Source organism: Crocodylus siamensis, chromosome 5, assembly GCF_052110815.1.
Source record: "Crocodylus siamensis isolate JL-2025a chromosome 5, ASM5211081v1, whole genome shotgun sequence".
NCBI lineage: Eukaryota > Metazoa > Chordata > Crocodylia > Crocodylidae > Crocodylus > Crocodylus siamensis.
In genome coordinates this window covers 37,579,253-37,597,865 of record NC_143399.1, presented here as the reverse complement: position 1 = coordinate 37,597,865, position 18,613 = coordinate 37,579,253, and the positions used below count along the sequence as shown (strand labels likewise).

Below are 18,613 nucleotides of genomic sequence, written 5' to 3'. Positions count from 1 at the left end.
AACACACTACCATCACAGTTTGCAGTGAACCTCCTGATTTGACTTAGTTTTAATTAAAAGTAGGTGCTCAGGAGCAGGGATCCTAGTCTTCTCTGATAAAACAACAAACAAACAAACAAACCCCCAATTTTTGGATTAAAAGAAGTAACCCCCAATCCACATTTCCATGATTAAAATGAACCCCTAATATATGTATTTTATTTATATGATTAAAATGAATATATGTCTATTTGTATGACGTACATATATCAGCAGTTCATTTTAATCATGGAAACTTGGATTGGGGATTACTTCTTTTAATCTGAAAATTGGAGATTTTTTTTATCAGAGAAAATCAGGATCCCTTCTCAGGAGATTTGACTAATTCCATAGATGTTTGAATCACTATGTTCTTTAGCTTTCAGTGTGCATATTGCTCAGTAAATCATGTGGCTTAACATTAATTAATATATATTCACAAGAAAATAAATGATAGAGGAATTCTTTACTAGGATGCAAACTTTATTTTCTTTGTTGCAGAAATTACCGAAGATACCATCTGTGTTGGCCTAGCAAGGGTGGGTGCCACAGATCAGAAAATTGCTTCGGGCACGTTACAAGAGCTGTCCGTAGTGGAACTAGGCGGCCCACTACATTCCATGATCATAACAGGAGCCATGCATCCATTGGAGATAGAAATGCTTAAACTTTTTGCTGTGGATAAATTAAGTTTTGAAAATAAAATGCGTCAAAGGAATACATGAATAAAGTGCCTTTCCTAGCCCTCTGCATTGTAGCAGTTGTTTGTCCTTAAATTTCTAAAACACTGGTTCTTAATATTTCTAGATTCAAGGCCCCACTTTGGAAAATGACCCCTCTGAACTTTTACTTGCTAGCCACAGAAAAGTGACAGAGCACTTCTCCCACGAAGAACTCACAACATCCAAAACAGGGCAGCCTGCTTTAGATGGTAAGAATTCCGACGTGAAATCTCTGGGTTCATCTTGTGAATCATGTAGGTATTTGCACATCTAATACAACGAATACTGTGCAGCACCTTGAAAAGGATCTTGTGGCACCTTTGGGTGCTGTGGCAACCTGGTTGAGAATCCTTTTTCTAAATTACCTTGTATTAATCCCATGCATAGATAAATGGTATGACATGATGTAGGGGGAGAGAAGGGTTATCAGATGATCTGTGGTAACGTTCAGCTATCTACTTTATCTTGTGGTAAGTGGAAGTGAAACAAGTGCTAAACAACAATTCAGCCTCTATGAAAAATGAAATTGAGCAGACACACAGAACAGTTATTAGACATGCTAACACTCCTTATTTTTTAAACCTTATATTTGAATATTCCTTCTTCAACATGAATCCATGTTTTACATGGGAAGATGCCAAAATTGCAAGGAAAAGTTCCTGCTGAGCTCATTTTGATTAATCCCCTGGTTCCAGGGGAAGGGCTCATCTCCAAAAGGCTTTGAACCAAATTTATTCTCAAGCAGCCCAAGGTTTAAAGAGCAGGATGAACAATGTAAGAAAGTGGGCAAGGGCTAGAGCTGCAAAAAGCACCTGTACTTTGATATTATTGTGATGCATACAGACTGATCCGAGGCAAAGTGGAGAGCAGGCCAGTACACCTGAAAACATTAGTGTACTCTCAGCTCCTTTCCTGCTATGCCTCCTTGCCAGGAACACCCTTCACCAGAGCAATCCAAATAGCTATTTAAAAGATCCCTTTGTCTTTGGGCTGTCATAATAGCCCTCAATGAGTAGTGGGGCCATTTGGGGTATTATATGTAGTGAGTATGTATGTCAGAAGTTGAATTTTTGCATGCAAACTTACTGGTCATTTGTAAATCACAGTCCTGAAATACAAATGGGGATTATATGGGGACCTGCCAGCCTTGTCCATAAATCCTGCTACTTCCTTGGAAGATAAAGCACAGAACAGAACTTTGCAGCCTGGGGAAACTGAAGTAGGAAGTTTATCTGAAAGGAAGGGAATGGAGAAAGAAGCCACCTGGCATTGCTCGTATCAACAAGTTGCAGCCTTTGGAATCGGAAGCTTTAGATCATTTGGCGGCTTTCCTGGTGTCTGTCATATGCTTAGGAAGTGTGACCCATCTGTTCTGCACTAAAGGCAGAGAAAGCTACTTTGGAATGCAACTTTCAGAACCTGCTGCTAGTAGATGGTTTTCCAAGATCTTGAACTATTGCCCTTTAGGCATATCATAAAACAGTAGGAAAAGGAAGCACGTGTTTGTTTTTTCTCTTTTCTTAAACTAGCATTTTATTAGAAGAAAATCTGATCCCAAACAATCTCATTTTCAAATACATAAAATATTGAACATGTTACATAGACTGTATTCAAGTAGAAAACAGTACATTAAAAATTTCTAATATTGCACTTAGAGCAAGTCTCGGCTAGCGTTACCACACCAAATCTGAGTATGCAGTCAGCTGTCTTAAGACATGTTTACAGGTGCTCTGGTAACACCTTAAAAATTAAGCCCACTGTAAAGAGTACTTTTCATGTATTTGAAAATTAACAGATAAGGCAAACCAATGTATTGTGTGTTGCTAATAAGTTTGGCAAGTTTTTCATTCATACTGTTTCATGTGTAAGCAAGCAGACTTGCTGTGTGCAGCTACATTCTTCAGCAAGGTCCTGGCACGTGTGTGCACACACATGCACACCCCACTGCCACTACACGTGCTGTCATGTTCTTGAGGTTTTTGGAATATGTGGGAAGTGAAATATGCAAACTTCTTTACACAACAAAATTTCTGCAAAACACTATGCAGAATAAAATACCACAGAGGGAGGAACTGGTATATGAAGTAAGGCTTCCAAAAACCAACAGGTAGGTTATTCTGTGTTTGCACAAGAATTAAAAGCTCTCTGTTACCAGAAAACAGGGGGAGCATGCATTGCACCTTGTCACAGCACATTATTGCAACCTCTAGGCAAAGGCCTGAGCAGGTGCACTAGCACAAGGACTAAAAAGGGCATAAAACCCAGAAAGGAGCCCTGGAAATTTGCAGATCATGGATTTGTGGCAGAGAAAGGGGAAGGAGGAAGTAACTATGGAATGGGCAATGCCACTGAATACAATACAGAGTTCTTAAGAGCATAGGCAGAAACCACTACATATTTTGTTTTTAAAAAACTGCATTACAGTTGTAGGATCTGGGTGGGAGAAAGCTACGTACTTTTTTATTCCATTACAGTATAAAAATCACATGACGTTTAAAAATGAAATGAAATTCATTTGACAACAACAGAACAATTATTGGAGAAAAAAAAAAAAAAAAGTGGACAAGGCTTAGTGAATCAGCTGCTTGTCAGACCTACTTCTCCCACATTTAACTGGATGGAAATCTGTATTAGGATTCTTGTAAAAATTCCTTCCTCCCTGCTTCTACCCAGCTCTTTAATTCTTAAAAAATATTAGAAAAACAAACCATCAAACATCTCCAAATATGGTTGCTCTTGTTCAGTAGCACTGAGTTTCCACTTATAGGAATTCAGATTTTAAGTCTCCATGCAAAAGGCAGCCTGCCTAAAATGTTTTACATTTTAAAAATATCACAAATATCTATGGATACCTTTTGCCAGCTCTCATGGCTAACTGGAAGACTGGCTGTAGTTTAGTAAAAGAGTGAATTACAAAAATAAATACTTGGTTCATTTATTTTGATGAACTTATTTTATACTAATTTAATACAGGATATTGCTGTGGGATTAAATATGAGATCTACTTAGGCTCCAATCATAAACAGAGGTTAAACTTTACTCTCAGAGGTTTTACAGGATCAGAATCCAAGATTATACACTCGTGAAGACAGAGGGTAGTCTCCTCCAGGGTGTGTACAGTGTCAAGCAATATTGAGGGCACCTTTTCCCCCCACTAAGTTTCAGGAATAAGATTAATTAAAGTACTTGCTGTTACGTTTTCACCAAGAGTTGAATGGGATTGCTAAATTTGACAATTACTAGGTTTGCTAATTAGTGAAATGTAAAAAGATGCCACACCACAGTTTCTGTAGTTATCATGCCATTCATTTATGTGCAAGTCAAAGTTTTATGAAAGTTGAAAGTTCCGTGAACTTGCCTAGAATTATTCCAGTTTTCAGTCACGAGAAATAGATACAGTAGTACTAGTCTGAAATGCACAAAATATACTTGGGAAAGAACCAACTAGAAGAATCAAAAACATCATCACTCAGGTCATCTTTTTTACAGCTGCATCCATCTTTGGTCTTCTGACAGTTTTTCCATTTGGTATCTCCCACTGGTGTCCTAGAATAGGAATCTTTCATGTTATCATTAAGCAAAAGACACAGTAGGAAGTTGGTCTTGATGTTCAAGGTTCTGGAGTTTTAAATTACCCACATGGCTTTTAGCCTCCAAGAACTGTAGCATTCTTAACCCCAAGCTGTATCAGTTCCTTAGTAGGTGAAACCCCCCACCCCCAGCTAACTGCTATCATGCCATTGGACTGAATGTAACCAAGGTAGGTTTACACAAACAAGAAATACCATATTACCCATGTTTTTGACCAATTTATTGGTGCTTCTTTTAAAATAAGTCTATTCAGCAAAAATAGTGTAATCCAAAATAACAGTATCATCATACTGCTGACTGCAAGCAACTGGCTTCAATACAGTATCCTTAACCTTAAATTACGATTTTCAGCAACAAATATGGAATTCATCTGTGTCTTGCTATAAAACCTCAAATTATCCCCAATATGATTAAGATTGTATGATCTTGATTAAGAACCATATACACATTTCTGGTTAGGAAATAACCTAGCCCTGTGTTTGTGTTTCTAAGAGTTTTAAATTAAAGATCTGGCGAGGCAATACAAAAAAAGTTGCCAAAAAAGTTTAAAAGCACTTTTCAGTAAAGCTCTCTGTTCAGAAAATTGATTATATTCTCAGTCAAGAGCTGTCTTTTGGCAAGACAGATTAGCCACATTGTTTGAAGTGTTCAAGAAAAAAAAGCAAGCAACATCCAGACAGTTGCTCACTTACAGAAAGATGTAGAGCACATCACAACAACTGAAAAACCATTTAACTAAAACAAAGTTAAAACATTCACAAGTGGCCAAAGCCTAACCATTTGGTCCGTGCTACACTCCTGTTTAAAGACCAGGATTAAGAGTTCTTGCTTATTAGGCTTTAAACAAAGTCGAGGCTCTGAGTTCTATATTCAAAAAGATTCACATACCTACAAGCCCATTGGCTTAAATGGGATTTCAGGGATTTCAACAGGAGGATATGTGCCTAAATATCTTTTGGATCTTGCCCCACGTCTCTACAAAGACTAATTTGTACCAAACGTCAGCTCAAGATTCACTGCTTATGCAATTTAGATGATGGAAGTTGGCTCTTGCTTTTAAAATGATGGTTTACAATGACAGAACATCATGTTCAGCATTGCTGAAATAATCTGAACAAAAGGGAAGGAATAGAGAAAACAGTCCACAAAAATCAGAAACAAAAGACACCAACAATCCATTTATGTGCAAGAAACTACAAAAATTATAGGGATTTGAATCACAGCATCTTACTTGGTACGGATTTGAATCACAGCTTTATATGAAATATGAATTCAGTATTTGCATTTTCATCTCACTTCTGGTTTACTCATGTCAAAGAACAGATTATTAATTTATCAACCAACAATGACTTAATGTGAAAATATGGGCTAGGACTGGAGTAGAATAAAACAGACTTGAACTTCCTTATCTCTGATGTGGAAGCTGCATACTTTAGTAATATACCTAGAATTCATACCAGTCCCCAGCAGCTATGATTCTTCCAAAAAGCGTCCTTGCCTTAGTTTACTCTACAAGGCATGGTATGTAAAATACCCATTTCTTTTTCAAAAACAAAGTTCCATATGAAAAACAGCATATTTGTTTCTAGTTAATAAAACTCAGCCTCCCTTGTTCAGAATGATGAACAACTTCAAACCTGGAAGCCAAAGACACATATTCAGTTTCTGAATTCAAACAATAGAAAGAGAAAATATAGGAAGTGCTACAATTTAGTAGAAGCACTAAATCTATAGTAAGAGGTGAAGTAGGATTGTCTTAGAAACCTATTTTGGATTCAAAATGGAAAGTAATATTGACACTAGAAAAATATGGTCCAACTGGGTGTTTCAGCTGGCAAAGCTGTTCAAGACTGAAACAGTCATTATTTATGGAACACACAAAGCATTACAGAGACAAATGCTGAAAACACAATCAAAACCCGGCAAGCTGGAATGTAACCTGAAACAGCACATATGCTAGTCTTCATTTCTCACTTCTGGTCCAATTGCTGGGGAAAGCTCCCCATCCCAGTTTTCACTGTTGTCAGGGGCAATGACTTCCTCTACAATCCCTTTCATAGTCTTCAAAAGTCCATCATAATCTATTACAATCTAAGAGATTAAGTTTCACAACCAAACTTATTCAGGAAAAAAGTCACTATTTCAAAGATACAGACCAAGGCAGCACTTTCATCACCACCACTTCCCTACCACTACCTCTCCCCTTTATATGATGACAGGTGAATGTGGACATAGCATCAGATCATCCCTAATTACTGCAACAAGATTGAAAGGCTGTTCCACTTAGTGTGTTAAATCAAGGTCTAACCAATTAATTTGGTTAAAAAAACCCTTTGCACAAGAGATATTTATCAAAATATCCAGTTTGTTTTGAAAGCAAGTTTCCCACAATGATAATGTCAAATTTTAAGCAAAATTAACTCCTGTTCATTTGGTAAGATGGAACAATAAATGGGGTTTAACACCTACAATAATGGAAGTACACAAAAAAAAAAATCACATATCACAAGCAAAACTCAGACTGTACAAATTACAGGCATAAAAATAATAAAAACCCTTGATATTCTGCATCTACGCTGGCAAATACTTTTGCTGATATAAAAGGCACTTTGAAAACCCAATATGGTTTGGTTCATTAAGTTTGCAAAGTACAAACAATTTTACAAACATACCATTATACTGAAGAATGTCAACCATTGTGACATTATGTACAAAACATTTCCAATTCTTGGTAACACTGCTTTTATGGGAAGGAACGGTGGTTTCAGCAGCAGCTTTGAAGATCTGACCCAGGGCTTGCAGTACCACATTCTTATTGAAACAAATGTAATAAGTAAAAACAACCCCCCCCCCCCCAAAAATTAAAAAAGTTTGGGGGCCACAAAACACAAGACCCAAAGTCCATAACACACATTCTTTTGATATTTACTCCTCAGAGATGAATCCCATAAAAGTAGCCCAGAGATGGCAGTTCATTCGATCTTACTGAACTGTGGGAGAGAAGGCTCTTCCTCAAGAAGTAGAGTTTATACTGTTACAGTACCAGAAAACTTTGGTCCAAAGAACACATTTATGATGTTTTCTACATGGCAGCAAAGTCAATCTGTACATAAAGCTGTCTCACTCCAGCCTGTAAACAACAGAAAAACAGAGAAAATTAGTGAACTGGGCAAGCATGTCCCACTCAACTGTACCCTAGCTACTTTCTAAAATTTTATCTGGGAGAACTACCTAATGCATCTGCTAAATACCTACATACTTTTCTTGTAATGCTTTCACCATTCTTAACCAAGCATCCATCAGAAGTGGAACTACACGAGCCCAAGAGTCAAAGATTTGTAGGGATGTTACAAGGTTAAAAATGTGCATCTGAAAGCATAAATCCTTCACATACAGTCTAAAAATTCATAAGTACTACAAGTCTAATACATGCAAGCTTTTAAATAACATCAACCTAATATCTCAAGTTCTCTTCTTATACTACCCTCTTTAATTAAGCCTTTTGTAACTGCTGTGCCATGAATGAAATTATTCCCAGATAATTTCTATTGTCCTCATTCCCATAATAAACCTCCAGCACTAATCCCAGCATCTCAAAACAAAAGTAAACCCTTGAAACTGTGCCAGCTCAAGTGCAGTAAAGCATAACAATATGACATGCAGGTTTGAAATATGAAGCTGCCTACAGCATAAAAGCAGGAATTTCAGAAAAGACCAGTATTGTAATGGTGCGTATGAGAAAGACCAAAACACCTTTTGGGCATATAGATTATGAACCACTTCTTTCAAAAGCCCTAACATGTTTAAATGTAAGGAATTCCCTTAACTTTAACACCATTCTATATAAATAACTATAAGTGAAATCATTAAAAAACTATTAGCTTCAAAATCAAAGTCAGTTACATAGATAATGATGATCCCCGCACACTCCTGGTATTTGACTGCTTCTCAAGAATTTAAGAACAGAAATTATAGCAATAATCCCTTCACTTTCCTGTCATCAAAATATATTAATGTTATTTGCTAACACTTGTCAAATGTGCATGCATTTTCTCCAAGAAATCAAGGTATCTTGTGGAAAAGACAAGCCAAAAAGTTGGGCATTTTGTACTGCAAGTGCAGAGTCCAGTGGTCATTTCCCAGAGAAATAAATTCTATAATGCAGGTCCAATTCCTGTGAAATTCATATCTCAAGCGTCCCTTTATTAGGGAATGCTGTTGTTTCAACAACACACAGTCATTATGAGACAACATGGGTTTAGAATGAGAAGAGACCTCACAGCAAATTCCCCAGAGAAGCTTTAATGACCAGGAGAAAGACCTTGAACTGGAGGACTCTTTATATGGGAAAAGTCTAGGGATCAAAGCCTCAAGGTGATGCATTCATGACTCACACTGCTAAACAAAAGGACTGCTGCATTTGCTACCAATTGTTAGAAGTTACAACATTACAACTTAGATGTCACAAATAAATGAAACATGCCCAGACCTGCATCTAACAGGAAGGGCCACAATCTTCTAATCACATGAAAGACAGGATTTTTCTAACCCTGTGGTTCTTCAAACTTCCTTCGGCATTAATTGAACCTGTCTTGATTCAGTTCTAAGAGCTAAATTCCCATTAAATTAAAAAAACACTATAAACTCAAGGGGATGTGAGTACATGTATCTTTCCATCTGAACTTTTCAGACGATCCCATTAAAACTGAAGACTGACTCTGGGAAATAAGGACACATGGACCACATAAAGAGTCCAATTAATGATGCTGGATTTGCAGTCTTACAGTCAAAATTTTCTGTGATGGTGAGATACAGGTATGTGAAAGAAGTCATCCTCCCAAGAGGCCAAACGCAGGATGTGCCTTAGACCGACAGTAGCACAAGGGATATCCGTCTAGAAATAATATCTCTACGTATAAGTTTGGTTCAGAGATGAAATGACAGGACACTCAAGTTAGAGAACAGACAGTTAAGTATCTTGGATTTTACTCATCAAGCAACAAAGAAATGTCTTCTTCTGGAGAGAACTTTTCAGTTCAATTAGAGAAGTCAAAAATCTTTGTGCATTGGGAAAGGAACCCTTTTATCTGACAGATTAACAATTTGCATTAGTTCAATAGTGAAGATGATTCATTCTTTTCAGAAACAAGCACTATGCTGCATCTTGTGATACTTGGGAACCAGCTCCCAGCTGGGGTTAAGATGTTTCGAACGGTCAGCTTAGATAAAACAAGGTGATGTGGCAGAGTTAATGCAACAGATAATAGCAGTTATTTTTACTGGAGACCACTCTGCTATCATTTGATACTGTACTTTAGATCCCATCTACAGAAAAATTCATAATCAATGATGCCTTCCCATGGCAGTAGAGGTGCACTGATGCATCAGTCTGATATCGGATCAGCACTGATATAAAGAAAATTGACTGCATCGTAAATTGGCCTGATGTGGGCAATAATATGGTTGATAAACGGCAGCACAGAACACAGGCAGTGAGGAGCACAGCACGGCAGCATGGAGAGTTGCGTGCAGCTGGTAAATCTGTTGTAGTGAAAGGGGAGGGAGAAAGGAAGGGGTGTGAGGGAGGCAGATTAATGCCCCCCATGGTGAAGGCGGGAGTGGAGTTGGGGTAGGCACTGCCCGGCTGGGGTGGGTACGGGACAGAGCCATGGCTTGTCCAGGGGGTGCGGGGCAGCTCTTGCTGCTGCATGCTGCTTGTCCAGTTGGCTCCCACCGCTTCTCCAGGAGGGTCCAGGGGGGTGGGGGCAGGTTGTGCTCCTGGATCTGCATGGAGCGGAGTGGGCTGCAGCTGCAGGCTGGGGCCAGGGGCCGTGCTGAGCCCAGAGTGGGTGGCAGTGGGAGGTGGGGGAGGGGTACAGCAAAATCTAGGGTGACTGCAGCCCCCCTTCCACAGGCCCCCTTCCAGTGTTGCCACTGCCCACCCCGAGTACAGCACTGCAGCCTGCCCGGCCCGCCCAGCACAGATCCAGGGGGCACACCCCCTCCCTCAGATGAGCAGTGGGAGCAGCAGTAGAGCCACTCCCCACTCCCTGTGGCTCCTTTCCCACACCCACCCTACCCATACATCACCTACATCAGCCCCACCCCCTCCCTCACCGTGATGCCCCCACATGCCTCTTCCCTACCCCCTCCCCTTTTATCACAACAGACTTACCAGCTGCACACAGCTGGATCGGAAATCAGATCAGTCAGTATTGGCTTATATGCCTCCTTAAAAATCAGCTATTGGTATTGGCCCCTAAATCTCTATCAGTGCCTACCTAGTAAACAGTCAACTGAATCCCATTATTTTTCCTTTAAGGTGCCAGTGGGCATATCTATACAGTATGCAGTAAAGTGTCACTGCCTACACGTACGGAACAATTATGACACAGTAGACTAATTTACTGCACTGCCAGCTAGTCCCATCAGATACAAGTAGTATCCAGCAGCACAGTAAATTATGCACTTAAACACGTGTTGAGGATGATGTCAGGATTAGTTTACTCTGGCTCAAATTAACCCAGAGTATATTCAGTCACATTCATTGCACTGTGTAGCTGTGCCCAGTAAATGACAGAAAAGTTGCTTTGGGTTAACAGACAATTTCCTAAAAAGCATGTTTGTGGGCAGCATTGATTTCAGTAGCCCAGTCTCATCTGGAAATGCTTTTACTAAACCATGCTATTAAGATGCTGAAGTTACTTCTTAACTGTAGATAAAGGGAAATATAGTGATCTCATATCACCATGTGGCAACTGCTGGTAAAGGTTGATTTAATGGTTACCACTGCATGGATGTTGCTAAAGGAACCATATATAATGCAAAGAATGTAGCTTCTCAAAGGTGGGAGGGAAGAATCCCCAAAAGAAGCATCACAGTAAAGGCAGAAGTAAGTTTAGCCTCTATGGTCAGAAGCCTCATTTATTTTCTTGGTCTCTTGTATGTCAATATGGGGCTTCAAGTTAGCTTTGTTATACACCTCAAAGATTACAGCTTTGGATGTCATATCTCCAATAAGAGATTCCCAAAACTGAATGATAAATAGGCCATTTTTCCATATCAAACAGGACTTTTCCCCTTCCTTTCTGTTTCTGGTAGCCGGCACTAATAATCAGAAGCGAAACACTTATCTGCACTTGGACATGTGATGAAAACAGAACAGCAAAAAATTATTGTTCCGTGTTTTATACTATCTGTCAAAGGGACATCCACATTTTCTCTACCACACTGTCATGGTTTTCAGACATCTAACTGCTATTTAGTTTTCACCTTTCTGTTAACAAGTAAAGCAGACATACCTGAGTAAAAATATTGTGAGTCTGGCTTAAAATCCACTTTGCGTCAGCATCAGGAGCTACAAATAATTTCAAAGTCCCTATGTAAACATCAGTACAAAGAGTCCAGAAGTGTGGATCATGTAGACTGTAAACTCCTTGCAACTGCTGGACCTAAAATACAGGAAAGCAAGCTTCAAAATGAATTTAGAAACAATGCACATTAACAAATACAAGATGCTTTTACAGAAATGTTTACAGAAATGCAGGGACATCCCTTTCAACCTTCACTGGTCCATTAAAAGATTTAGTGATGTTCTTTATTACACATATCCTTTGCTGAAACTTGGCATCATCCACTCATTTGTAAAAACAGTATCACTTGAGACACAGAAAAAGGCACTTGTAGTTATTGCACTGAGTAAAAGGCATTGTGTATCCACTTATTTTCAGCTTAGTCAAGAAGTTTTGTAAAACACCAGAGCTAGTTGGGAATACTGTAGCAACATGTGGTCTTTTTGTTTAAAAAAAAAATCTCAATTCATTAAAATTTCCTGCAGGGATGTACACATGCCTTGTCTGCCTCTTAATAAAGATGGAATTTTTTTCTCCCACATTTTGGATGAGTGCTAATTACTGGGCTACGGGCTATTCTGAGGTAAGAGTCTCCCTCTCTGAACTTCCAAACACACTTAAAACATAGCAGATTTTGAGTATAAATTGTTTCCATCCAACTTTTGTATAAACATCGAGTGCGACAATGCACTCTCCTGAACTACTGTGGAAAAATCAGTAACTTTTATTCCTTTATGCATCCTCCTAAGATTGCACAGGAGATACCAACCATATGTAGCACATTTGGTACTGTTTGGGCAAAGAGAAATACATTAAGATCTCAAATCCCAAATATGATTCGTTTATATTTACTCCCAATACAAATAATATTCTTCACTTTTACAAAGATTAAAATAGCTACTGAGTGAGAGAGTATTCTCTTGACAGAGAAAAAAAATCACCAATAATTCAACATCTCCAGCTCTGAACTGAACAACATGCAAGTTCTATATGTAATGCTTGGCTTGGTTTTCCATTATACAGGTCTATATTATGCAGGTTTGCTTTACTACTTGAGAAGGGCTTAGAAATAGTTTGTTCCAAGCCAAAAATGTATACTCTGAGAAAAAAAAAATACCACACACATGCACAATTACTACCTGGGAGTACAGAATATTTGGAATTTGGGATTTAAGACCATTTTTGGGTATAAATTTAGGATAGATTTTAAGGAAGCAAAGACAGGTTTAGACAACACATTTAAAAAACTTTTCAAAAATACAAATATACAAATATTTGCTGCTTATTCATTGTCCCAAAATGTCAGAGCTCACCCTCTGATAGCACTGAGGCAGAGCATTTTCCAGAGAAGGAGGAGTGCGTTGCATCAAGATTCCAACAGACTCTCTTAAAAGCGGGACAACACTAAAAAGGAAGAAAACCGATCAACATCACACTGTCAAAGGATGCAAAAGGCAACAGTAATATTACCACTTTCTCCCCTAACTAATATCTGTCCAAGTGAGGAGACAGCCACAAGCTTCTGAAAAAGCTACAGAAGTCAAAGAACTGATGCAACTACAGTGCCAGAGTTCTATAAAAAAAAATGTATCGATTACTCGGTCTACAAACATTTTCTTGCAAGAATAAGTTTAACTTGTGGGTTTTGGGACGGAATCTAAAAACATGTTCTAAAATTTATACAGAAGAAAACAGTGGGTAAATCATGGAGTAAAAGTGTAGTTTAGAACAAAGATCCATTTTAAAAGTTATTTCAGTGAGCCATAAAAAATGCAGGAATATTGAAAACATTCTTGCTTTCGTTTCTGGCTTGAGACATATTTTTCTTATAAACCAAGATAATAAGGGGAAGATCATAAAACAAAATTATTATGGGCCAGTTTAGTCATAATGAAGTTATTTGTCAAAAAACAGCCAGCTTAGCATATTTAACTAAGTTTGGGGGTGGAGGGGCCGGCTTATCCAAGCTCAAACAGTGAACATTTGGAAGTAATTTGAGGTTCCCTCCTAGCTGTCTAGTTTAATCAGCAAAGAAGAGAATGCTTTACGTCATCCATGATAGAAGGGTTTTAGATGCGGAACAGATTTTACAATAGGGAGATGCAAGTTCAGTCCTCAGGAGCAAGTGCTCCAAGTTCACATGCTCTTTAACAAACAGAGCATGCTGCTGAATAAACCACAAATAGGGACCCTACACAGCACCTTAAGAATACTATAAATTTGGTTCAGTAAAGCATCATGAAACTTCAGAAAATGAAAAGTATTCCAAGTTATGTACTACATAAAGTGAGATGTACATACATTTCCAACAAGCCAGCATTTTAAAAATCACCTGATATGACCTCTGACAGCAGGAATGATAAGGTCAGAAACCATGAACCAAATTCTGATGTTAAATACTGTAACATTACATTTATTCCGGTTTTGTCTGATCTTGACCAAATAGCAGGGAAGTAACAGAATAAAACTAATCAAAGGAAAATGTAGAATAAATTGGGGGGGGATCTAGAGTGAACTCAGTTTTTCAAAGGACATTGAGGAAGCCACATGAAGCACTAGGGAATGCACTGTGGAGAGCAATTCTGGATTGGCACAGGCAGTGGACAATGACCTCATGGATCATTTCCATCTCTGATTTCTGTTAGTCTAAGGTAAACTGAAGTATCTTACAGGCTTACAGAAGTACAGAAAGCTTTTCCTTGTGAATGTACTTCCATATTACTCATGTCACAAACTGCTGCTAAATACCATATACTAAATGGATATCAATCTACAAGTTAAAACACAGGAAAAGATGACAAGAAGAGGTCTCCTGGGCCATCCAATCAAGTACCCTTCATTCACAGGCAACCTGTTATCCAGAGTCCTATATACTGTCCACTTTAACTCCTTACCCCACCCCAAAGACAAAATGCATTACAAGACCAAAAATACGCATTGCAGCACACCGCAAATAAAAAACAGAGCAGGTATGGGAATTATCAATGTCTTGTTACTGCAAAGGCAATGACAAGTTTATGTGTTCAGGTGATCCCAAGAAAAAAAAATGTTTCCTTACACTACAGGGGAAGGCAAAACCTCCTTGCCAGTCTCACCCAGAAGAAAAACTCCTACCTGACCATAAATCTAGCAAATGGGAGCAGAAGAACAAAACCCTCTAAACTAGGTGACTGAGAAGTTTCTAAGTAGCAGGACTGGCAGCACCTCCCAAACAAATCCCTCTACCCTTAACTGTGTCAATGATCCAGTAGTTCAAAGGAAAGCAAACCATCTCCAAATGAAAACTGGAAAGAAGATCAATCCCTGACACATACCACTAGTAACTGCTCTGCAATCTAACAACATATCTTTCAACACAAACCATTTCCCCCCCTTAGGCAACTGCTTATCTACCTTACAATTACAGCATTGATCCCTACCTCCTCCAGTTCAGGAAATACATTCTTATAAGGCACAGCTTTGCTTAAATCTAGACAGATTAGATCCACTGCATTGTCCTTATGTAAAGGGTTATCCTATCATAAAAGATATTAGATTGGCATGACACGATCTTCCTTAATTAAAAACTTTGTGGCATTTTCTGCCATTTTATGTTTATTTTCATACCACTGATTGTTCTTTCCTTCAATATCTGCTCTAAGACCTTCCATAAAGAATGTAGTCAGACTGATAGGCCTGTCATTGCCTAGAAGATGACTTCTCCCCCCCTTTTTTAAATAGATATTACAGTGGCTATGCTTCCTACTCTACAGCTGCACAGTTGGGATCAAGGGAATTTTATGCCCTAAATCAGCCATCCTGCCATACATGCGAAGAATCCAACTGCAGGTAGGTCAGGAAATCCGGTTACTGTGCTGTCTGAACCTGAAACGCAGCTAGAACTTTAAATATGTTCTGTAACCAAGATGATGCTTTGCTCCATGGGTCATTTAGCTTGGTCACTCAGGTTACGAACTTAGCCCAGAAAACATTCAAATGGGAATCACATTGCAATGGACAGAGAAAAACTACACTGCGAAGGCATCAGCAGAGCCAAGACCCAAGTTGTGTCCATACTGCCCAGGCTCTTTGTGAAAGGCATCTTAGCAGAAGAAAGGAACAACCTCTCTTTCATGAAAGATCAAGCTTTGATTTTTTCCAAAACTGCCAGTAAAAGCTACAAGAATCCAAAGTGGTCTGTCATACTGTACCCCTCCACAGATTTTCCAGTGCTTTACACAACACACTAAAAATTTAACCTTTCAGAATAGAATACTTTTGTCACTTTAATAACAAAAGGAACTAATTCTGCAAACAAATGCAGCTCAAATCACTAGAAGATATTGAAAATGTACTGACAACATACTTATGTGACTACAAATATTCCTGGAACCAAACTCATCAGGAAAGAAAATAGTTAATACTAATAGGATAACAAAGATGAAGAGTTTGGCCAACCACTGTTAATATTTTGATTGCTTTCCACATTTTTTTGATTAGTCATGATAGCACAAGCTCTTGGGCTTTGTCTTATGAGACAGCTTGTGTCCTGGCACTTCCTTGTGCTATTATTAACTCTTATTTGCAATAGGCTGAGAAGGAAAGCAAACAGTATAAAAATATTATGAAAAACATCCTGGAGGGGCTGCCTTTTCTTGCTTAAGCAGACTTTAACTTTTGCAACTAACAGGGTGCATCTACATGAGATGTGGAGCTGCCAAATTAGCTCTGCTGAAAACATCTCATGTCTACATGTGCAGTGCTATTAGGCAGGAATAACCTAACTAACTCTGCAACAGGATAGTACTTGTAAATAGAAGCATTATCTTGCTCCACAGTTTTTTACTCCACAGCAGCGCAGGTGTAGATGCTGCCCTGGCTGACTAGGACATGAGGGTGCTTCAGTGTGGGGGCTGTCTGCTGGCTAGCTCCGCACTGGAGCACCTATGCTGCAGCCAGCCCCCACCATAACATGTTGAGCTAGGTCAAAGCAACCCCAGGCTGACAGGCTAACCCCAGGCCTCATGCCAGCCAGCACGGATCTGACATGGCTCACCACACTGCAGTCCAGGGCACATATTCAAATGGTGTGTCCAGGAGCAATAAACTTCAGTGCAATAAGCACCAGGGTTTATTGCTTTGTATTAACAACATGTATAGACACACTCACAAAAAAGTACTACCACATTTACTCATATGCTACAGGCACCTTTCCTCCACAAAATTAGCCCTCCCAAATTGGGGCTGTGTGTTTTAAATGAAGACAGTGATTTCCATGCCAGAATGGAAGCATGAAGCTGCTGTAATGGCTGCCAGGGGCTAGCTGTGATGAGCATGCAGGAGAAGTGGATGCCACTCACCACTCACTCTTTCCTTGCAGCTAAAACTTTAACCCTGTCATGGAAGCTGTTGAATTGTTTACAGAATTCGGTAGCAGCCATGACAGGGTTAAAGCTTTAGCTACAAGGAGAGCATGAACAATACTTGATTGAAGACTCTGTCTCTCAACCATGACTCCAGAAGAACTTTCTTCTCCAGTCTATCTTCCTAAAACAAGGTGTGCTATTTGGGGATGTCTAGAACGCCAGAAGATACACCATTTACAGTGACCCTGATGTCTGGAAATACAGAGGGCTCAATCTACCATGTCAAATTACTAGACAGAGGCACTAACCACAGCAAGAGACAAGGTCCAGATCTGCTGCCTGCAAAACCAACATCAGGCCCACATGAGTAGCTAGCTCAGATACAACATGCAGTCATAAAGCACACTATGCTTTCACATACCCAGTTATACAGAGGAAGTCAAAGGTGTTAAAAGAGAAAACAAATAAAACCCATACAAGACTGCATTTATGAGATCAAACCCAGAGCTTTTAGCTAAGACCTAAGGTTTTATCAACAACTCAAATAAGCCAACAATTCTACAGATTCAATTGCGAGCTACAATTCTATCATCACATCACATACTGATGTAGTCATTTCCAGTTTCATGAAATGCCAGGGTTCAGTTTGCATCCAATGTTTGTGTATTGCTTGTGCCAATGCAGCTGTGTCATTGTTGGAAAAAAGCAGGATTTTTCAGGGTAGCGACTTGGACCGCAAGAATAAAGTAACACATGGGCGACAATTCTGTATACTCACTGGAGTTATACCACAGACAGGAAGTTAAATTCAAAGGTGTCAGCAATTTAATAGTAAAAATGTTTGTGACAGATTCTGCATCTCAGCAACATAAACAATTCTTGCTGAGATGCAGAGACCAGCTGCACCCCTCTTCATAAATTTTGGACTTCAACTCTAAATTCAGATTTCAAAATGATTTCTGCCCAGTGGCTACCTTTCTATTTGAAAAGCAAACTTGCAACTGTACAGACATGTTTCTATATAATTCTTTATTTTTAACATTTTAAACAAAGGGGTGATTAATGGAGTAACACAAATGTTACTTATAAAACCAAGGGTTACAATTAAGCAAGTTATATTGAAAACAGCAAAAGCTTGCATTTGTCCCCTTTAACATACAGTGCTCTTACTATCAGTCACGCTGAATACCTTTTGCGGGTCAGGTTTAGTCTTTGTAGTGAAAAGCTGGGTGGTTTCAAAGGCCAGATAAAGTCCCAACTTCCCCATTTTGAAGCTGTGTCAGAGTTGACCCTAAGTACTAACAGGAGCAAACCATCTGATCACAGATACTTGCTCCTACTCATAACTGAAACAAGCACACTTACCCCAAACATTGCAAACCCCAGGTTACTTTCTATGCAATCAGAATAATTCACCTTGTAGCTATTGTTTTTCCTGACCTACCACTGAGGGCTGACTTCAGACTACTGAAGCTTTTTCCATCTCCATTTGGGGAAAAATGCATTCTTAAATTAGCAAGAGATAAAATCCTAGTGAAGACTAAACACAGATTATAATGAGTCATAAAACCATTGTCTAACTGCT

The 18,613-nt window shown here is 39.0% G+C and overlaps 2 protein-coding genes across 5 annotated transcripts in view; one reads left to right on the top strand and one right to left on the bottom strand.

The window, feature by feature from the left end:
* Positions 1–768, top strand: part of DPH5 (diphthamide biosynthesis 5) — a 35,469-nt gene extending 34,701 nt beyond the window's left edge. For all 4 annotated transcript variants that reach the window (XM_090048297.1, XM_090048299.1, XM_090048298.1 and 1 more), the window contains exon 8: positions 520–768. In XM_090048297.1, coding sequence (XP_089904423.1) covers positions 520–743 — 224 coding nt within the window. In that variant the 3' untranslated portion in view covers positions 744–768. The remainder of the gene's footprint in view (positions 1–519) is intronic.
* Positions 769–2,242: 1,474 nt separating this feature from the next.
* Positions 2,243–18,613, bottom strand: part of SLC30A7 (solute carrier family 30 member 7) — a 57,787-nt gene continuing 41,416 nt past the window's right edge. Inside the window, exons 9-11 of the mRNA XM_090048280.1 lie at positions 12,997–13,087; positions 11,633–11,782; positions 2,243–7,461 (exon numbers count right to left, since the gene is read on the bottom strand). Coding sequence (XP_089904406.1) covers positions 7,414–7,461; positions 11,633–11,782; positions 12,997–13,087 — 289 coding nt within the window. The 3' untranslated portion in view covers positions 2,243–7,413. The remainder of the gene's footprint in view (positions 7,462–11,632; positions 11,783–12,996; positions 13,088–18,613) is intronic.